The sequence below is a fragment of the Gossypium hirsutum genome, chromosome A04 (genome assembly GCF_007990345.1).
Source record: "Gossypium hirsutum isolate 1008001.06 chromosome A04, Gossypium_hirsutum_v2.1, whole genome shotgun sequence".
Classification (NCBI taxonomy): domain Eukaryota; kingdom Viridiplantae; phylum Streptophyta; class Magnoliopsida; order Malvales; family Malvaceae; genus Gossypium; species Gossypium hirsutum.
Window position 1 is genome coordinate 33,866,220 of NC_053427.1, and position 21,059 is coordinate 33,887,278.

The 21,059-nt window shown below is 33.6% G+C and overlaps 1 protein-coding gene across 5 annotated transcripts; it reads left to right on the forward strand.

Moving 5' to 3' along the window:
* The first annotated feature begins 875 nt into the window (after positions 1–875).
* Positions 876–19,270, forward strand: LOC107948525 (kinesin-like protein KIN-7K, chloroplastic). 5 transcript variants are annotated; one of them, XM_041111038.1, is made up of 25 exons: positions 876–910; positions 1,428–1,482; positions 1,587–1,868; positions 1,955–2,052; positions 2,674–2,763; positions 3,539–3,591; positions 4,664–4,729; positions 4,809–4,862; positions 5,012–5,071; positions 5,422–5,500; positions 5,818–5,885; positions 6,201–6,263; positions 6,449–6,553; positions 7,678–7,782; positions 7,937–8,044; positions 8,244–8,390; positions 10,337–10,519; positions 10,656–10,808; positions 11,650–11,880; positions 12,174–12,317; positions 12,395–12,520; positions 12,623–12,673; positions 17,422–17,469; positions 17,576–17,764; positions 18,440–19,270. In XM_041111038.1, the coding sequence occupies exons 3-25, from the start codon at positions 1,621–1,623 to the stop codon at positions 18,959–18,961; spliced, it is 2,991 nt and encodes a 996-aa protein (XP_040966972.1). In that variant the 5' UTR covers positions 876–910; positions 1,428–1,482; positions 1,587–1,620; the 3' UTR covers positions 18,962–19,270. The 5 variants fall into 5 exon arrangements, with proteins under 5 accessions (XP_040966972.1, XP_016738598.1, XP_040966974.1 ...); XM_016883109.2 differs by lacking the exon at positions 876–910 and adding an exon at positions 969–1,157; XM_041111040.1 differs by lacking the exons at positions 876–910; positions 1,428–1,482; positions 1,587–1,868; positions 1,955–2,052 and adding an exon at positions 3,057–3,132 and having other exon boundaries at positions 2,675–2,763.
* Positions 19,271–21,059: the final 1,789 nt, after the last annotated feature.

Consider the following 21,059-nt stretch of genomic DNA (forward strand, 5'->3'; position numbering starts at 1 on the left):
TCTATTCTTACTCCTTGAACCGAACAAAGAGTTAGTATTTTCAAACAATTTATCAATTTTTTGTTTTCTAAATCTAACAAATTAATATAAGAAAGAGGACATGTTAAGACAAAAAAGAAAGTTCATGCTTTTTATTTTAATAATGAATGGTTTTTGAGGTATTGAGTTTATTTTTTAATGGAAAAAATAAAAACCTTGGAGAAAGCTTTATCAAACTTGATTCAGTTAATTTAATTAGAAATCAATATCTCTATCAAATATTTAAAAATTGCATTCAAGAAAAGAATATTAAATAATATCAAAAAGGAATGAATTAAATATTTAATTTAAAAATATATATTTCGAGGTATGAGTGCTAAAATAGTCCAATGGTCTTTTGTGTGTCGAACATAATATGATTTAATTTAGTTTTAGAGTTTTGACTTTTGTTCTCAGAAAGAGTTTTGACTTTTAAATTTACTAATTAAAAGGATATTATTTTAGGGAGAAAATGATAGGTTATTATTATTACAAAATTGAAAAAAGAAAAACAGAAGTACGGCATTTTCTTCTTTTTAACAAAAATTTGTCTCATTTCATCTTATGCTAATCTAAAATAATTCGCAGGTTCAGACACGTGTACTAATGCAAAACTGGGCCCCATCATTTGTCCCACCTCTCCTCTCTTACTTGCCTCATTCTCACGCGACTCTCGTGATCGTGTCTTCTAAACTCATTACTCATTTCGCGCTAAAATAAGAAAAGAAAGAAAGGAAATAAAATAAATTCAATCATCAATCATCAAGCAAAAAGCAAAAATTACACATCACCACCCATTTATTTATTTTTAATTTACTTTTTCCTCTAAAAAATTGGGGACTGAAAATTGCCGTTTGCCATTGGGGCTTTGATGAGTGGCATCGCTTCCAAGGCAAGCAAAAAAGCTATATTCCTACTAAAATTATTGACGAATTAAAGAAAAGTTAAAGAAAAAAGAAGGCGTATTTCTCTTTCTATTTCTTTTACTCCTCTACTGATGAGTGATGATGTTTTTCTTTTACTCTAAATAGAAAAACTTTTAATCTTTCTTTTTCTCTCAACTGTTTTCTCCTAACTGTTAGATCTATAGATTCTATATAGTTTTTTTTAATCGAAAATGCTTCTGTGATTCTGCAAAGGTAAGTTTTCTTATTGTCATTTTGTTTGGACTGGAGAGATGATTTTTTTTTGTATATTTGTTGAAAAAATAGATTTTAGTTTTTTTGTTAAAAACTTTCCTGCGTTTTTACTTTTTTTTTTCAATTGTACTGTTTTTTGTGTTGGATGATAGAGAAAATAGAGGATATAAAAGGAAGTTGATTTCCTTTTTTCTTCTTCTGAGTTGTAAAAGTCAACTGAATTTGTCTACAAAATTGACGGAGAAAGTTGATTTTTTTTTTCATTAACAGTTTGATTACTTTAGGAAAGTCAAGAAACTTGGAATTGCTTCAAATTTCTGCTACTGTAAGTCGATTTTGTCACAATGTAGCGATTTCCGAAACTAATTTCTACCTTTTTAGCTTGAATTTCATATTTTCTAATTTCGAGTTGCTTTTTTTTTTGTTAAGTGTGTAGAACGGAGAATTTTTTGGTGAGGTGAAAATGTCTTCGAGAAGAGGATCGAAATCGAAGAAATTAGGTTCAAGCAACTCAAAAGCTGTAAATTCACCTTCGTCTTCAACAACTTCATCATCCAAACACTTTCCAGAAACATCTATCGATTGCCAGAGCTCACCGGCATCGTCATCGGCTCGAAGCAAGCCACAGTGTTTTTACTCTGAGAACTTGCATGTGGATGCCGACCGATCCAAGGAGAATGTCACTGTCACCGTTCGGTTTCGTCCTCTCAGGTATATTATTATTTTCCCTTGCTTTTTGGGTATTTTGTTCTATGTATTTGTTTGATGAAGGCTTTGATTGGCGTTTGTGGATGTAGTCCAAGGGAAATTCGTCTTGGTGAGGAGATTGCTTGGTATGCAGATGGGGAGACTATTGTGAGAAATGAACATAATCCATCCATAGCTTATGCATATGGTTAGTTTTATATTATGTGAAGTGATCTTTTTCTTTCAATTTCATGTTTTTCATGCACTCTATTGAAGATACCTTTAATTTTACTCGGAGTTATGTTTTTTAGACTCCAACTAATGAAAAATCTCGAATAAATATATATTGAGGTCATTCCAGTGCCAAAGAACTGGAGATATTCAAAGCATATCTTCAAAACATTGGTATCCGCTTTCACAATATTTGTAACCCTTAAAACTTTTTGTTCCTTAGCCTTTAAGGCAGCTTCTGAGGATTCTAATTCTTATGTTTTCTTCTTGAAACATTTCTCATGTTTAATATGTGAATGACCTTTTAATTGTTGATGATGTTTCTGTTTGTCATTTTTTGTTATGTGCAGAAACTTTTTAAGTTCTGATTTGCTTTTTATGTCTGTGTGAAATAGCACTAGGTACTGGATGAACTTTGAGAAGTATCAGTTATCTGTTTTCTATATAAATTTAATAAAAAAAAATTACTTTTCTCTGTCATTTTTATTAGAGGCATTTGGCATAGTGTATATTATCTAGTTTGCCTTTATCTCTTTTATGGTCCAAAATTCTTAAGCTTTCTGGATCTCACTTAATTGATTGTTTCTTATGCTTCTAGATCGAGTGTTTGGCCCAACAACTACCACACGCCATGTTTATGATGTTGCTGCCCAGCATGTTGTCAGTGGTGCCATGGAAGGCATCAATGGTATGATGTGAAGAACCCACTTCGTAGCTAAATTTGGCTCTTACACCATTCGATAAACAGTACCTCTGTTTTTTTTTTTGTCGTTTTTACTTTCTTTAGAAAGCTAAGAATTGAGATTAGTCCATGACCACCTATTAAACACATGTTAAGGCTACTTTGAGATAAATAGTTTTGCTATTTTCATGCAACATGAGCTGATGGATTTATGAATGTATGAATGTACTTATCCATGATAGTTGGACTAGACAACGCTGTTACCGGCTTTGGATCTGCTAATGTTTGTTTTATGTCAGGTTTGGTTGCTCTTACAGGATATATAATGAAATTCAAGGATATTGCCAAGGCTTGTTGCTAAGAGGAATGAATCTGGTGATTTTGCTTAGAAGTTACTTTGAGTAGGTTCTAAAGGTTTTCAGAGTGCTTTTGGATATGTACTTTGTTAGTGATTGTTTTTTATAGTGTTCATAGCACAGGACTGAGATCTAATTGTTAATTGGTCCTTTTCAGGACTCTTACCTCATAATCACTCTGTAGGAAGACTATTTTAATCTAGGAACACTCAGTTTAGATTTCTGGAACCAATAGATTTGTTACTGAGGTATCCTAAGCTTCCTTGGTAACTATTGTTTCAGGCGAGAATCTACCTTGCCTTCTCTGAAGAAGTACTCACAGTTTTGCATCAGAAATTGTGGGTTGATATTGAATGCTAGGCATTTAATTTGTATCTCCTCAAAAGCTCGTTCCTCTACCTTAAAGTGTTAAATTCTGTCCACAGGCACCATTTTTGCTTATGGCGTGACAAGTAGCGGGAAGACTCATACAATGCATGTAAGAAATAATTTGCTACTTCTTTTCCTTATCTTTGTATGTTCTACACTGTACGGTGGTGTCTCCTATTTTAATTTCATCTAAAGCTGTCATTTAATTTGCATTATATAGAGACCAAATGTTTGATTCTTTTGCTATTATACATTAATGAATAATTGGTTTATTGACTACTCTAAGCTTGTCAGATTGGGATGTAGGGAATAGGATTAATGATTGTTTGTTTATATAGGAGCTAGAAGGGATTGTGTTGGTTTTTTAACCTTATAAGTAAGTGCAACAAGGATTGGAATTATTTGCTCTTTAAACAAAATCTATTTAATTCTATATCTAAAGCTCAGAAGTAGCATTAATTTTTTAACTAAAGCAACAGTATCTCGATTTTTACCAATGTCATGTTAATTTGCTTCCACATTTGTGCCTAGGTATTACTTATTTCTAGCTTTCCAAATTCCATTTTTAGAGAAATGTACTTGTTATTTAAGTTAAACTAGTGCAGCAAGTGTCAAAATCATTCTTTAAGTCAAATCTATTTAATTTTTGCATTTTCCACTTGTGACAAGCTTAAGTAGCTGTATTTTTGAACTAAAGCAACAATTTCCTGCTCTTCTTTTATAAATTTGATTTCCTTCACATTTGAGTCTAGCTACTTTATTTCTATCTTTGCAAATTCCATCTTTGGAGAAGTGTGTTCCTCTAGTATGTTCTAAACTATATAATCAAAAACATTGTATGTTGGCTTTTAGTGCCTATATATAACATATACTGCTTTTAGCAAGGACAGTAATTACGTGATATTAAGGTGTATGGTTTATTACCATTCATCATCATATCTGTCAAATATATCTGCAAATGGAAACTCTAAACCAAATAATCATGTTTTTTTTGTGGAGTATATGCAAAATCTTTAAAACTTCAACCACGGATTCTTTTAAACAAAAATTGTGCAATTTCTACATGCACCATTATAATAGATGGTATGCTTTGGTCTGGAATTTGTGGTCCGTATAATCTATGTTTTATATTTTAAAATACAAATAGCATGCTAATATGTTCTTAATGGCTGAAATGGCAGGGTGATCAGAGGTCCCCTGGAATCATACCATTGGCGGTAAAAGATGCTTTTAGCATTATTCAGGAGGTACTCACATGAGATGTTGACTTATGTAGTTTCTATTTTTCTACTTTTTATGGATACTAATGAGCTCCTTATGCTTTAGACACCAAATCGGGAGTTTCTTCTCCGTGTTTCATACCTGGAGATCTATAATGAAGTGAGCTTTCTTTCTTTTATTAGTTTGTTTTCTGTCTAGCTTGGCAACCTTTTTCTCATTAGAAAACTTAGTTAAACTACCTTCAAATATGCATTTGCTCTTATATGTTATCACTGCTCTTCAAGGTTGTTTTTTTTTTTCAATTTTAGGTTGTTAATGACTTATTAAATCCAGCTGGACAAAATTTGAGAATTAGAGAAGATGCTCAGGTACTTGCTTCTCACTTATTAAATCTCTCACTTGATGGTTCACAGGTAATATATATGGACTAGATTAGGCCTCATACCTAGTAACTAGGTAAAGTTAAATACCACTCCAAAAGAAAATGGTGAGCAGTTATCTTTAACCCTCATCAGTATAGTAGTTTAACTTGAACAAAATTTTTGAGATAATGTTACCTAAAAAATTAAACATTTATTTTGGCTTCCTAAATAATCACATAAGCCAAAATATTTTTCAGTGATTGGGTATATGCAACTTAGTTTTTATCATTGGTATGCCTTGTGTTTCTTGTTTGTTTGGAAGTGTGTTTTATTGTTTGCTTGGTTTATGGCTGTAGGGAACCTTTGTTGAAGGAGTAAAGGAAGAAGTTGTACTATCCCCTGCTCATGCCCTCTCTCTTATAGCGGCTGGGGAAGGTAAAGCATGTTGACTTGACTTTCAATATCCAGATTTCAGAGACAAGTTGTCCAAAATTGAATTGGAAGATTTTGTAGAGAGCTTCTACAAAACCAAGCTTCAGATCATTATGTTATCAAAACTGACACTATAATCTATTTTTCAGTTGGATAAAATGACTAAATAGTTTGGAGACAATTAGATGTGTGTTTCTGTGTGGATGCTCTCTTCATTGCATGCCTTGTCAATGTTCCTTATTTGAGCTAGGGTCAATTTCCTGCTAGCAGTAATGAAATTTTTTCATATTATGTGAATGGATTTCACTCTTTTAAAACAGAACACAGACATGTTGGATCAACAAACTTCAATTTACTCAGCAGCAGGAGCCATACAATATTTACACTGGTATACGTTCTATAACCCCGCATCTTTTAGAAGTCTCCAGTACACTTATTTTTAGTTTTACCACATTAAGATAAAAATATGTTTGCTGATACTATTTTAAGTGGTATTAACTGCAATCTTTATATCCAAGAATTTGCAAGAATAATGTTGGTTCCCTGTTTTGACATGTGGATTTTCTGTTACAAGTTAAATATGTATTCACGTTTGCCATTGTTCTGGTTTTGGATGGTTCATTTGATTAGTTGATGGTCATCTTTACATGTTCCCAATTTCACTGCCACATCTGATTATTTCCTGTGACCAACTTATCTCCAGATAATAGAGAGCAGTTCATGTGGTGAAAATAATGAAGGTGAAGCAGTAAATCTCTCACAGCTGGTAAATTCTACAGTCTGTCTTGGACTAGTTTTAGGTTTTTTTTTGGTTATTTATGTTTTTAGTTCTTTTTCTTATTTTTATTTGGTATGTGATTTATATATGTTTATTGTCTTTCCTGTTTTTTGAGGGGCTAATACTTTATATTTCAAGTTTTCCATATTTTCATGTTTTACATATACATGCAGAACCTCATTGATCTGGCTGGTTCTGAGAGCTCAAAGGCTGAAACAACTGGCATTAGACGAAAAGAGGGATCTTATATCAATAAAAGCTTGCTAACACTAGGAACTGTGAGTCAAAACTTGCCATTTCTGTTCTGGTCTGCAATTAAGTTCTTTCTCTTTAATCTCTAAGTCATCAGTTCTTATATAGTCTATTTCTGGTGTGTGTGAGTGCACTATGTCTGGGTATATACTTGGTTACTTGATTTAAATTCTATGGTAACTTTAACAAGTGCTTGCAGCGAATAACTATAGCCGACTAGCATAGCATTAAGCCTACTTCCTATTTGATATTTATTCTCACTTCTGTAAAATATTGTTGAAATTGAAAGGGAGACACCAAAAGTTTTCCTAATTTATCAGTGTAACTATTGATTGAATTTAGTATAATATGTTTCACGATCTTAATTTTCTTCTTCAAAGATGTGCTTGCTGAGATATTAGTTTCTTACATTGTTAAGACAAGTCTGTAGTAATCAGATATTTCAACCTAATACACAGATAAACTCATGCTTCTGTATCTACTGTCAAGTGCACTTCATTTTGTTTTCTGGTATTTTATGACCAGTAAAGAAAATACTAAGAGAAATGCTACATGACTGGGCTAAGTATATTTTGACTGTTATACAGTTCTGAATTTTTACTTGGATAAGGGTGGCTTTAAGGTGTATTCTTTAACATTTTGAGGTATGTTAATTGCATAAGATATTTTAGAGCATATGATAGTAATTTGTTCTTATAATTGCTGACACTTACTGTGTTTTGAAATCTAATGAGGTAAACATATGTATCTAATAGTTTCATAACTTATTCTCACTCTCTAAATAAATAATTATTTTGGTGTTCATGTGATCTTCATTGAAAATAACAATTTTTTCTGGTCCTATGCGCATTTTTCAATAGTATTATTGTTAAGAACAGGCTTTTTCTATTCCATTTTATTCATAAGACATTACATAAATATTTATACACATAGTAAGCCTAACTTAGGAAACTCTATACTAGGAAACAGACTAACTCTAGGGATGCTGTCTAAAAAAACAGCCTTAAAGTTAGGGATAGTAATCAGTAAAATATTTACAGAATCCTATCTGATACACTTAAATATTCCTTAATTAGTAAACTGTAATCTGACAATTATCAATATATTTCTATGGGATAAACCTTGCTGAGCATATGACTTCATTTTGTAGGTTATATCTAAATTGACTGATGGGAGAGCCACTCATATACCATATAGGGATTCTAAGCTGACTAGGCTGCTTCAGTCTTCCTTAAGTGGTCATGGGCGTGTATCTGTAAGCATAATTGGTTACCTTTCTTGAAAAACATGTCATATGTCTAGGTCAACAAAAAGATAATAGAAACATGTAGTGTCATTCTCTTCTCTAAAAAGGTAATACTTGCTTATAGATCTTGGTTTTATTAATTTTCTTCTGTCTAAAATTTCAGCTCATTTGCACTGTCACCCCTTCATCAAGTAACACAGAAGAGACACACAATACACTGAAGTTCGCTCACCGTGCTAAGCACATTGAAATCCAAGCTGCACAAAACAAGGTTTGGTTTTTGTATTTGCAAACTTACTGAATATACTAGCATGTGTATTGCTTGCGCAGGTGTGTCTTTATGCTATAGGTGTATGTATTGTATCATGTGCTAGACACAAATGTACGTTTGTGCACACATGCACCTGTGCAAATACATTTATTTGAATATTAACTTTTTCAGTTTTGTTATTTACTTTGTCAAAATGCAGATTATTGATGAGAAATCACTTATCAAAAAATACCAAAATGAGATACGCTCCTTGAAGGAAGAGTTAGAACAATTGAAGCGGGGCATTGTATCAATTCCTCAACTAAAAGATATTGGTGAAGATGACATTGTACTCTTAAAGCAGAAGGTACATTTGTGCTGCTTTGACTACAATAGCTGAAGTTTTTAATGTTTAATTGTATTTTGATCTAATTGTCAATCTAGTCTATGGGGAAATATTGCTACCTTTTCATTTATAGACCATGATATGTTTATCATCTTTCTAACTAGGTGATTTAAGCTAATAGAGAGGTAGGCAGTAGTACAAAAATGCTGACTCCTTGTGGTAGCATGTGCTTAATATTTAAACATGTTTTGGTTGTACTTGTGTCCTCGCTTAACTGATTCTGTATACTTATTTTGTGTATGTATGTTTTGGGGGTGCGGTATGTGGGTTATTAGTCTATGATAATACAGTTTCTGCTACTCATCAATGTGGATGATTCTGTCTAGCAAAATATTATCTAATGCTTAAACTGCCATTGACCATTCTACTTCCAACTAGACTACCAGTCATGTGGATAGGATTTTCTACTGAGTAACCTTTTGCTCAATGATCCATCTTTTTGGTCTAGCTGATTTATGGCAACCCTTTTAAGCAGTTCCAATGGTACAAAATGTAGTTTGACCCATACCCATTCACGTGGATAGGATTTTCTACCAAGTAGCCTTATGCTCAATGATCCATCTTTTTGATCTAGCTGTTCGTCAATGTCGATGATTCTGTCTGGCAAAATATTATCCAATGCTTGGCAACCATTGACCATTCTACTTCCAAGCAGACTACCATTCATGTGGATAGGATTTTCTACCGGGTAGCCTTTTGCTCAATGATCCATCTTTTTGATCTAGCTGATTTATGGTAGTCCTTTTAAGCAGTTCCAATGATACAAAAAGTAGTTTGACCCATACCCATTCATGTGAATAGGATTTTCTACGAGTAACCTTTTGCTCAATGATCCATCTTTTTGATCTAGCTGCTCATCAGTGTGGATTATTCTGTCTAGCAAAATATTATCCAATGCTAAACAGCCATTGACCATTCTACTTACAAGTAGACTACCATTCATGTGGATAGGATTTCCTACCGAGTAACCTTTTTGCTCAATGATCCATCTTTTTGATCTAGGTGATTTATAGTAACCCTTGTAAGCAGTTCCAATGATACAAAAAGTAGTTTGACCCATACCCATTAGCTGGATCCCATTCTTCATGCATAGTGTTGATAGACAGTGTAAACTCTTTTCACTTAAGTGTAGAAATTACTTAACCAAATTGCCTGAATTTCCTCAAAATGTATGGGTAGAGTAAATTAAAGAAGGCTCTCTCACTGCAAGGTTTATCTTCAGCAGGCTTTCCTATGATTTCTATAAAAAAAACCTTGTTGCCAGACATTTTGAACTTCTTCCTTGGTTGTCAATTTGTGGTTATTTTATTAACACAGCCTCCATGGTTCTTGAACCTTTTGGTGACCTTAGAGTAGAGACATGGGGGAAGAACATACTAGTTCTAGGTGCTTGTGGTAGAAAGAGAAAATAATAATATCCTAAAGAACAGAAAATTTCTTTTTTATTGCCAACCTTCCTATATACTGCACTCCATGTTGAAGATTTGAGATTGGACGCTGATGAGGAATTTTAGGGGAAAGTAAACTTAAGACAGAATCATCTCTAACAAATCCCTCAATTATGCTATCTTTTGGTATCCTGACATGTTAGTTTAGATTGGTTTAGATTAGATTTCAACTCAAAAGCAGTGTACATTTCATATTCTTGGCATAAGCAGTGTACGGTGTAAGGATATCCTTGGTATCATGTTGAATTTATTTCCCTTCTCCCTTGTATTGCCTTTTTACTTGAAGTATTTTTTATGGTTTTATTCGTCATTTCATGTCTCAGTTTAATCACTTGGTATCAGGATAAATATAGTTGATGTGAATAGTTTTGAATTATAGTTGCTAATTTTATCTCAAAGGTGAAAAGAGAGATGAATCACCTCTTGTCTTTGACAATTCCTTTATTCTTATCTTTAAAGCTGGAAGATGGTCAAGTCAAGTTGCAATCAAGGTTGGAGCAAGAAGAAGAAGCGAAAGCGGCTTTATTGAGCAGAATACAACGATTGACAAAATTGATTCTTGTCTCCACAAAAGCTTCACAATCATCAAGATTTCCCCAGCGCCCTGGTCTAAGGAGGAGACATTCATTTGGAGAAGAAGAGGTATCATGGTTGATCTATTACTTCAGATACTTGCTGTTATGTTATACTACATGCCTGGAGTTGTTTTTACACGCTAAGGCTTCCATTTTGTTTAATTTGATTGTCTTTAATTATAGTTACTTGTGTCCATGCCTAGCTTGCATATCTACCACATAGAAGGCGGGACTTGATCCTGGATGAGGAGAATGTTGAGTTGTATGTTTCCCTCGAAGAGAATGCTGGAGAAGATACAGTTAAAGAGGAGAAGAAAACCCGGAAGCACGGTTTGCTGAACTGGCTTAAGCTCCGAGTATGTTTATTCTAGACTTTTAGCTCCCTATGTTCCCTTCTAGTCTATGTTTATTATTTTTCTTCAAGAATACTTCTTTTGGGGTTGGTCTTGATAAAGCAGCTATGATAGATTAGTTGATGAATATTCTTTCTCCATCTGATCTCACATTTGTTTCAGCTATTCAGCACACCAAAACAAATAATCTGAAAGAGTCTTACTTTTGTAATGGTACCTGTTGGCTTGCGGTTCATTATCATAGGAGACTTACTAAATGCAATAGTTGTCAAGAAGTGATTGCTTAGGATTGTATACTTATGAAGATTATAAAATAGCTCAACTGCTTTTTTTTTTTTTTCTGAAAGCCATAAAATGTTTTATTAATTAGCAGTTATGAACGAACTTCCACAAAATGGTAGCCCAACAAAAATAAAAAAACCCCCAAATTTGACAACCAAATTCTTATTTCTGTGCTGCATTTTCTTTTTCCTCATCAAAGTTTATATATTGCATTGTAAAGATAATTGCTTTGCACTTCTCTATTGTGGAGTTTGTAAGATTAATCTATCCAAGAATTACCAGTTAAAAATCTGGCAACTACTATATCTTTCTCTGAATCCTAAAATATCAAAATTGATAACCACCTATAATATTGCATTGGAAGAAAATAGCTAGAAGAAACTTAGTCTAGATGCTATGTAGCAAATGCAGTTTCTTTTATTTCTAAACTGGCTAATAAATCAGCCAATGCAAACATAGACACCAAGCTAGTTGGTGTCAGTTACATTAATAGATTTTAGTCAACTATGGTTAAATCTTATTCCTCCTTAGTAGCTCATATTATTTTATGATTCTTGTCCAGAAACGAGATACTGGTACAGGGATATTGACGAGTGCCAGCGATAAGTCAAGTGGAATTAAATCTAATAGTACACCTTCTACTCCTCAAGCAGGAAGCAGTAACTTCCATGCGGAGTCTAGGCTTTCCCAATCCATAGTTACAGGAAGTTCTCCACCCATGGATCTTCTATCAGATGCTAGACATGATAGAGAAGCTCCGGAAGACAATTTCCTTGGACAAGAGACACCTTTGGTATGCAAGTGTTTTTTCCTTACCTTTATAATTTTTTATGCAAATGTCCTTTCTCTTTCTTTTCTGTTCTGCATAATTTCATGAAGTGTACTAGTTTTTAATTCATCTCTTTCATGCTCCAACTTCATTAAACAATTCAAATGTCTTATGGCATACTCTCAATTTTTAGGAATGTTATCTAAGCACTGTTAATTTTCCAACTCTCTGAGCCTTATTCATTCAGTTAATTTTTAATTTGAGGAGTGTACTGTTCATAGTTCAGCAAGTAAATTTTAATGCCTTATTTGTTCCAGACTAGCTTAAAAACAATTGATCAGATAGATCTACTAAGGGAGCAGCAGAAGATTTTGTCTGGAGAGGTAGCACTTCATTCAAGTGCCTTAAAGCGTTTGTCTGAGGAGGCTATGAGAAACCCCCAGAATGAGCAACAGATTCAAGTAAATATTGTCTCATTCATGTTATTTGCTTTATACTCTAACTAATGCTGAATTATGTTGTCTATTCTGTATTTAAGGTTGAGATGAAAAAGTTGAGTGATGAAATAAGGGGGAAGAATGAACAAATTGCTTCGTTAGAAAAGCAAATTGCTGAATCCATCTTGGTTTCACCCAACAAGATGGAGAAATCAGAAATATCTCAAGTAAGTTCAGCTTTTCTTACTGGTTCTCTACACCATTTGTCTCTCCTGCAACTCCATCCTGCGACTCCATCTTACGCGTTTTTTTTTCTTTGAATGCTACAGTCTGTTGCTGAATTGGTGTCGCAATTAAATGAGAAATCTTTTGAACTTGAGGTAATTGATTTTCTGTGTATATTGTTCCATGTATTACTAAGGGCAATTTACGTACCCAAGTAAATCAGGTTATATGATGCCATTCTAGTAACCAGAATTGAGGGCATGGTCCATTACCTCAAATTCCTACATACGTGATGAAATTAGAGATGAATACTCTAATATATTGAGGAAAAACTCACTCAAAATTATGTTTTTCTTAGAAATATGTACAAATATATATACATGAAGCATTGAATCATGCAAGGAAAAAATATCTCTAATTAGAATCTCTAAAAATCAGCTATAATCCCTAAAGATTAGCTATTCAATGCTGACAAATAAATCAAAATTCTCAGCACTCTCCCTCAAGTTGGTGCATAGATGTCTCGCATGCCCAACTTGCCAAGAAGATTATGATAAGTCTTACAGTTGAGCCCTTTAGTAAAAATATCAGCCAATTGATTTTCGAATGCTAGATAAGATAGATTTAAGACACCACTGGCTACTTTTTCTTTGATAAAAGGGTGATCTATTCCAATGTGCTTGGCCCTATCGTGTTGCACTGGATTTTGAACTATGCTAATGGCCGCTTTATTGTCATAGTATAAGGTTGATCCATTTTCGTTCAACAACTTTAGCTCTTCCAATACCTTTCACAACCATAAAAGCTCACAAACACTCTCAATAGGTGATTCTACTGGTTTGCAACCCAACATGCCAATCTCTGTTAGATGATCTAAGACATGCTTTTTTTGGGAAATAAAGATTCAATCTTTCGGTCTGGCCATTTCTATTCCGAGGAAATATTGTAACTTTCCCAAGTTTTCGATTTCGAATTCCTGAGCCAATTGTTTCTCAAACCGGGCCATTTCTTCCCTGTCATCTACTGTCATAATTATGTCATCAACATAAACTATAAGGAGAGTAATTTTACCCTTGTGATGTTTTATAAAGAAGGTATGATCAACATTACTTTGTCGATAGCCAAACGATAACATGACCTTACTAAATTTGTCAAACCAGGTTCTGGGAGATTACTTTAGTCCATATAAAGCCTTTTTCAGTCTACTCACCTTCCCTTGGTATCTTTATCCTCGAATCTTGGAGGAACTTTCATATAATTTTTTTCTTGTAAGAAGGCACATTTTACATCAAATTGCTGTAAGTCGCAATCGAGATTTGTTGCACATGATAAAAGGATCCTAATCGTGTTCAATTTAGCACCCGGAGCAAATGTTCTTGATAATCCACTCCATATGTTCGAGTGAATCCTTTTGCTACTAATCTAGCTTTGAGTCTTTCAATTGAACCATATTATACTTGATAGTAAACACCCATTTGCAGCTAACCATTTTCTGCCCCTCAGGAGGGTTTACCAGTTCCCATGTCTCATTTTTTTTGTTAAAAGCCCGCATTTCTTCAATCATAGCCTTCTTCCATTTTGGTTCAGTGATAGTTTCTCTCCAATCCTGTGGAACAAACATAGATAATAAGGATAAAGCAAAAGCTCTATAGGATGGGGATAATGAATCATAAGAGACAGAGTCAGAGATAAGATGTAAAGTGCAAGTTCTAACACCTTTTCGTTGGACTATTGGTAATTCTAAATCAGTAGCAAATTCAAGTAAAGAAGACTCACCTGACAGTTAAGAGTCAAGACATAGAGTAGATTGTATGATTGTATGATGACATCTTCTTTCTTGCCTTTTCTAGTTTATGATGGTTGTGATGAAGAAAAATAGGGTTCATCCTCACGAATTGTTACATCCATACTTAAATAATACTTTCTAGATGGCGGATGATAACATTTGTAACCCTTCTATGTGAGAGAGTATCCAATGAAAACACATTTGATTGCTCGAGGATCCAGTTTGCTCCCATGTTGAAGATGGACGAAGCAAACATAACCAAAGACCTTTGGTGAAACCAGGTGATCCGTTTTACCCTGTAAGATTTCTATGGGACTTTTAAAAGCAAGGACTCGAAGAGGCATCCGATTAATGAGATAAGTAACAACTGAAATCGCATATCCCCATTAAGGCTTTGGGAGGTTCATAATGAACATAAGTGATCTAACAACCTCCAAAAGATGTTAGATTTTTCTTTTTGACAAAACCATTCTGAGCATTTGTACCAGGACAACTAGTCTGATGCAGAATCCCATATGATTGTAAATAATTATTAAAGTTATACTCGGTTCCATTATCAATTCGCAAAATCTTAACCTTAGCATCAAATTTAGTAGTAATCAATTTATGGAAAGAACGGAAACATGAGAAAACATCACTTTTGGACTTCAATAAAAAACCCATGTCATCCGAGTGCAACAATCAATAAATGTAACAAACCAACAATTACCAGATAAAGAAATAAGATGAGTAGGACCCCAAAAATCCGAATGAATAATCTTAAAAGGAACAATACTTCTATTATTACGTAAAGGATAACTGTTTTTTGTATGCTTAGCAAACTCACATGCATCGCAAACTAAAGAATCCAACTGAGTTCTTGAAAACAAGGTAGAAAACATCTTGGCAAGGATAGTAAATGATGGATGTCCTAACCGCCTATGCCACTAAATTATCTCCTGGTTGATATCTTTATTCTCTACAAATAAGGATTGAGACATACTGGACAATTGATCCAGAAGATATAAGCTATCACACAATCTACCACTTTCAATCGTCTTCCCTGTTTGGAGGTCCTAAAAGTCACAATGACCAAGATAGAATTCAAGTTTACAATTTAAGGCTTTAGTGATAGTATTAACAGATAAAAAGTTAAGCAGGAATTTAGGGACATGAAGGACAGAGGGTAAAGTGATATTGGAAGTACAAGCAACTGAACCTATTCCAGAGACGGAGGTAAGGAAGCCATCGACTATTCGCACACTATCTTTAGATGGACAAATAGTATAGTTAAACTTTTGTTTGATCCTGTCATATGTCTATTTACAACGAAATCAATAATCCAAGATTTAGAAGTAGATGGAGCATTTAAAACAGTACCTGATTTTACATGATTAGACTTAGCACCCGAGGTAAAATCCAATTGAGATAAGAGACGTTGGAGATGTTAAATCTTGTCTGAGGTAAAACTCCCAATAGAAGTGGACTTGTCCTCTGTTGTCACAGAGTCTGGAAAATTTGCCTGAGATCGAGAATTACCTCCTCACTTTCCACCACGACCTCAAGCGGGGCGATCATGTAACTTCCAGTACGAATCTTTAGTATGTCGAGGCTTACCACAATAGTCACACGTTAAGTGATCCTTGTCAGACTTACTACCTGATAGACCATCTTGGTTAGCAATGAGACCCAACTTTCTCATTAGGTGGATTACGGAGCATAACAACACGATGACTATCCTCCTGTTGTACATAAGAGTATGCCTCATGGAGAGAAGAGAATGGAGTTTTGCCAAGAACTTGAACCTGAATTTGATCATACTCGGTATGCAAACCAGCCAAGAAATAAAAAATGTGCACCTTCGCCACCATCTTCTGAAAGTTTTTGGCATCACTGGTACAAGTTGCTTGGAAATCTTGATAATAATCAAGTTCCTACCACAAGCCAATTAATTTGGCAAAACATTGAGAAATTGTTAGCTTCTCTTGTTTTGTACCATGGACCTTATTACAAATCTAAAAAATTTACACATCATTCCCAATACAAGAGTAGGTGAGAGCAGCAGCATTCCAAATCTTTTCTGCAGTATCAAGCAACAAATAAGTTTTGGAAATATGGAGTTGCATAGAGTTGATAAGCCATGCCATAACAAGAGAGTTCGTTGAATCCCACTGACTAAAAAGTTGAATAAGTGAGTTCAGGTTTCAACGTGGTACCGGTGATGTATCCCTACAAGCCATGAGCCTTGAAAAACAAGCAGGACCTTGACCAAACAAGGTAATTATGTCCATCAAGCTTCACAGGACTAATTTGGAACGAGGGATTATCAATTGGAATCACGAGCTTCTTGTCCTTCGACATAATGATGAAGAAAACAACTAATATCCTACAAAAAATCTTCTTGGAAAATTATAACAAAAACCACCCAAAAAAACACAAAAGAGATCCCACAAAAAAAGCGTAGCCAAAATACACAACCAATCAGAGAAGAATGACTGGAAGGGAGCAAAGAGTATTGTGACAATGTCCGAAAAAACACGGTGGCAGGCCACGCGTGGCATGTGAAACACAGATGTAGTAGCTTGTGACGGCGCGTGAGGCCCATGCATTGGTCACCGGATTTCGGGGTTTCGCCAGCGAGTGGATGCCGACTCCAATGGTAGGGGCAGTGAGAAAAAATTAAGGCTAGGGTGCAAAGTACCAATTTAGTGTTTCTAGGGTTTTTGAAACAAACTTTGAAAATAAAAAAAAAATTATCCCAAAAAATTGGATAAAAAATCTGATACCATGATGAAATTAGAGATGAATACTCTAATATATTGAAGAAAAACTCACTCAAAACTATGTGTTTCTTAGAAATATGTACAGAGATATATACATGAAGCATTGAATCATGTAAGGAAAGAATATCTTTAATTAGAATCTCTAAAAATCAACTATAATCCCTAAAGATTAGTTATTCAATGCTGTCAAATAAATCAAAGATTCTCAACATACAGGAGTCATAAATTTGAATTAGAGTGACGTTCTAAAAAGGAAATAATATGCATAAAAACTTTCCCAGCCTTTTGTCAGTTGTCCCTTTGATTTTTCTGATTTTCTCTTAGTGAGCATTCTATCATAAATTACTGTTTCCAGGTTAAAGCTGCAGACAATCGAATAATCCAAGAGCAGCTGAACCTGAAGGTAGATATACCTATGCAGCATATGTATAAATATATTTGTCCAATTCACATGCCTTTTAAGTTTCCTCCTCTGAGAGCCTGTTCTGACTTGATTCTTTTTTTTTCAGATTTGTGAATGTGAAGGATTGCAAGAAACTGTTGCCTCCTTAAAGCAGCAGCTCTCTGATGCACTAGAATCACAAAATGTCAGTCCTATAGCCCCTAATTCTCAACAATTTGGAGGAATGAAAGGTCTGCAGATGGACAACGAAGCTGCGGCATCAAAAGATAGTGATGAAGATTTGCTTTTAGCACAGGTGCTTCTAATTTCTAAAAACTCGATACCTTCATTGCTTGTATGTTACCTTACTCGTGTGCATTGTTTTTTAATGGCCAAGTCATGCAATTTTATACCACACTTTTTGCAATGCTTTACCCCCATTCAGTAATAGCAATATTTCTATATATTAATTTCTTAGATTATATTTTCTCGAGTAACCAAAACGAAAACCAAAGATAATCTCGTAGCTCATTTGGAAATGTGCTACGACTTTATATTTATGGCAGCAATTTGATTCTTGGTAGAATTTTTTTTTTTTTTCATTTTACAGGGTACTCCATCGTGAAAAGTAAATAAACTACTTATTTTTCTAAATTTGTAGTTCTCACCGTAACAGAACACCCTTGTCCTATTCTTCATGCAACACTTGAAATGCAGAGTACTTAGGAGATAATGCTTCTCTATCTTAGATTAGCTAGTTAAATATGGTTATCGAAATCAAAGTCTCGTATATGTCTTTTGGGATAAAGCCGGCTATCTCAAACATACAAGTTTATATCAAACCATGTATTGCCTTACTGTTTTTCTTCCCAGTTGATACATTACAGTGATATTAGTACAAATGTTTAGCTTTACACAACATTAGTACTTTTAATGATTTCACTTATATGAATGTCAATTTTAGATCTAATTCCTGGTTTTACTCTATCAGGTGGCTGAGATTGAAGAACTGAAGCAGAAAGTTGTTGAACTAACCGAGTCAAAAGAACAATTAGAACTGCAGAACCAGAAACTAGCAGAGGAGAGTTCATATGCCAAAGGGCTAGCCTCAGCTGCTGCTGTGGAGCTTAAGGCATTGTCGGAGGAAGTTACTAAACTAATGAATCATAATGAGAGACTAACTGCAGAACTGGCAGCAGCAAAGAATTCTCCGACACAACGTCGAACAAGTACTCTACGGAACAGCCGAAGAGAGAGTCTGACCAAACGACATGACCAACTTGGATCACCCTCGGATCTAAAGAAGGAACTGGCTATGAGTAAAGAGAGGGAGCTTTCATATGAAGCTGCTCTGATAGAGAGGGATCACAGAGAGGCTGAACTTCAAAGAAAAGTTGAAGAATCTAAGCAAAGAGAAGCTTATCTTGAAAATGAACTTGCAAACATGTGGGTTCTTGTTGCCAAATTAAAGAAATCCAATGGAGTGGACCCCGTTGTTTCAGAATCGACATAAGAGAAACAAGGTAAGCTTGAAGTGAACCAGGAACAATTGTTGATGGGGTTTAATAATTCGAATTCAGCTAGAATTGGTTTGGAAGAGTAGTGTCTAGAGAATGTTCTTGTGTATTGCAATCGGGGTGGGCTGGGGTGGGGTTTGGGGGGCGCACTGTGTATTCCATACGAGTTTTTGTTTCTCTTCAACTTTATTTGGGTTCCTTTCTTTTTATCCATTGATTAGGACATTGTATATGAAAAGCTCCACTTGTGCATTATTAATAGTTTTGAAAGCAATGAAGCTCTCAACCTGTAGTTTTATTTTTCATCACATAAATTTGATGGAAAGGGGGATTTCTTGGATAGCTAGGGGGCGTTCAAATGGCGGGTTGGTTCAATAGCCATGCCCAACTGGATTTTAATACTCTTCAAAAGTTGATTGAACTGACATGTATTACGACTTGATTAACTCTTTAACAGAACTAACTTTATGATATTTATTTTAACACTTGATTTTATATATTGTAATTCTTTCATAACTATTTATAACAAAGCTACAATGATATTTAAAATATCAAATTCAAACATATTACACGTCTAAAACCTTTAGTATTTCGTTTTAATTATAAGCAATGCTTGAAAAAGTTAATTAGTAATTGAATGGTAAAAAAGTTATTGCATATTATAAAAAAAATATGCATTTTATAAAATTATAACAAAAAAAATTGTTTAAATTCTAAAAAATATTCCAAATTTTTGCCAAAAAATTATTGTAAGAAATAATTTACACATTATCAAAATGTTAAAATATATTATTTATAAGAAGTTACAACTATATACTATAAAAATAATATACTTATTCATAAAAAAGTTATGGTTCTTTTTATCATAATTTATTTATAAAAAAATAACCTTCCAAAATTACGATAAAACATATATATTATTTATAAGAAGTGTTAATGAAAATTTGGACAATTTATAAAACTTTTTTTAATTAAATGTTATGTATTATAAATTTTTATTATTATTTACTTAATTTACGTAATATAACCTAGCATAAGTTTTTCTCTAAATTAAGTTTATATATGCTTTTATATTTAAAGAAACTGGTTATTTGGACTATAAATTCAACTACTATAAGGTCAATACAAACACTATAGATAGCTTGCGAACTCTTTAGTTTGAAACATTTAAGGCTTTGAAATGTGGCTGAAATAACATTTGTTCTAAAATATATTTCTCATAATAACATCACCTTAGTATAGACATATTGTATATTTCATAACTTCAATCATAGGTGGAGTTGAGATGATCCATACTTTAAAGAGCATATAGAAGGAGACCTTGATAATCTTAATCATACAGGTTCAAGTTCAGACGGTGATGAACTAGGTTAAAGACTGACATATAATGATAAGGAATATATGTTAAATATTAAAGAGAGAATAACCTAACAAATATGCACTAGAACAATTAAACAAAATTGCATATATTATTTAATTTTCTTGTTATTTTTATTAGTAATTGTATTGTCAACTGCTTTTTTAGATTAATATATGATGCTTTGATTTAAATTTTTGTTACTTGCTTAGAAATTACTTTAGTATACTTAATAATATTTATAGTAATTAATATTTAAGAAATATAATTTATATTACTGTGTAATTACAATTTGTATTACCAAATATGTCATAGGAAATTAAGATGTAATAATACTCTGTCAACCAAACACGTATAGGGAATTACAATTCTTTGTAATTATGGGAGAGTGTAATTACTAAGATAGTAATTATACTTTCATTTAATTACTCTATATTGTTCAAACAGAATTTTGTAGAATTAAATTAAAAAAATTAGAATTAATTTTTTTTTCTATTAAGCAATTGAAAATATTTTGGTGGCTGATTTGATTGACTGAAAAATTTTGAATTCATACATAAATTATATATTTTTTTAAAATAATAATAAGAGGCTCGAAGGTAAAAACATCATACAATTAACTTGGCTCCTCTCCTCTCCCCACCCTGCGCGTACAAGCCCACCAGCTAGCAAATCCTGCTCGATGCTCACATACAAGCCTGCAAGTATGTCATGAAACACCTATAGTTCCCCCACCG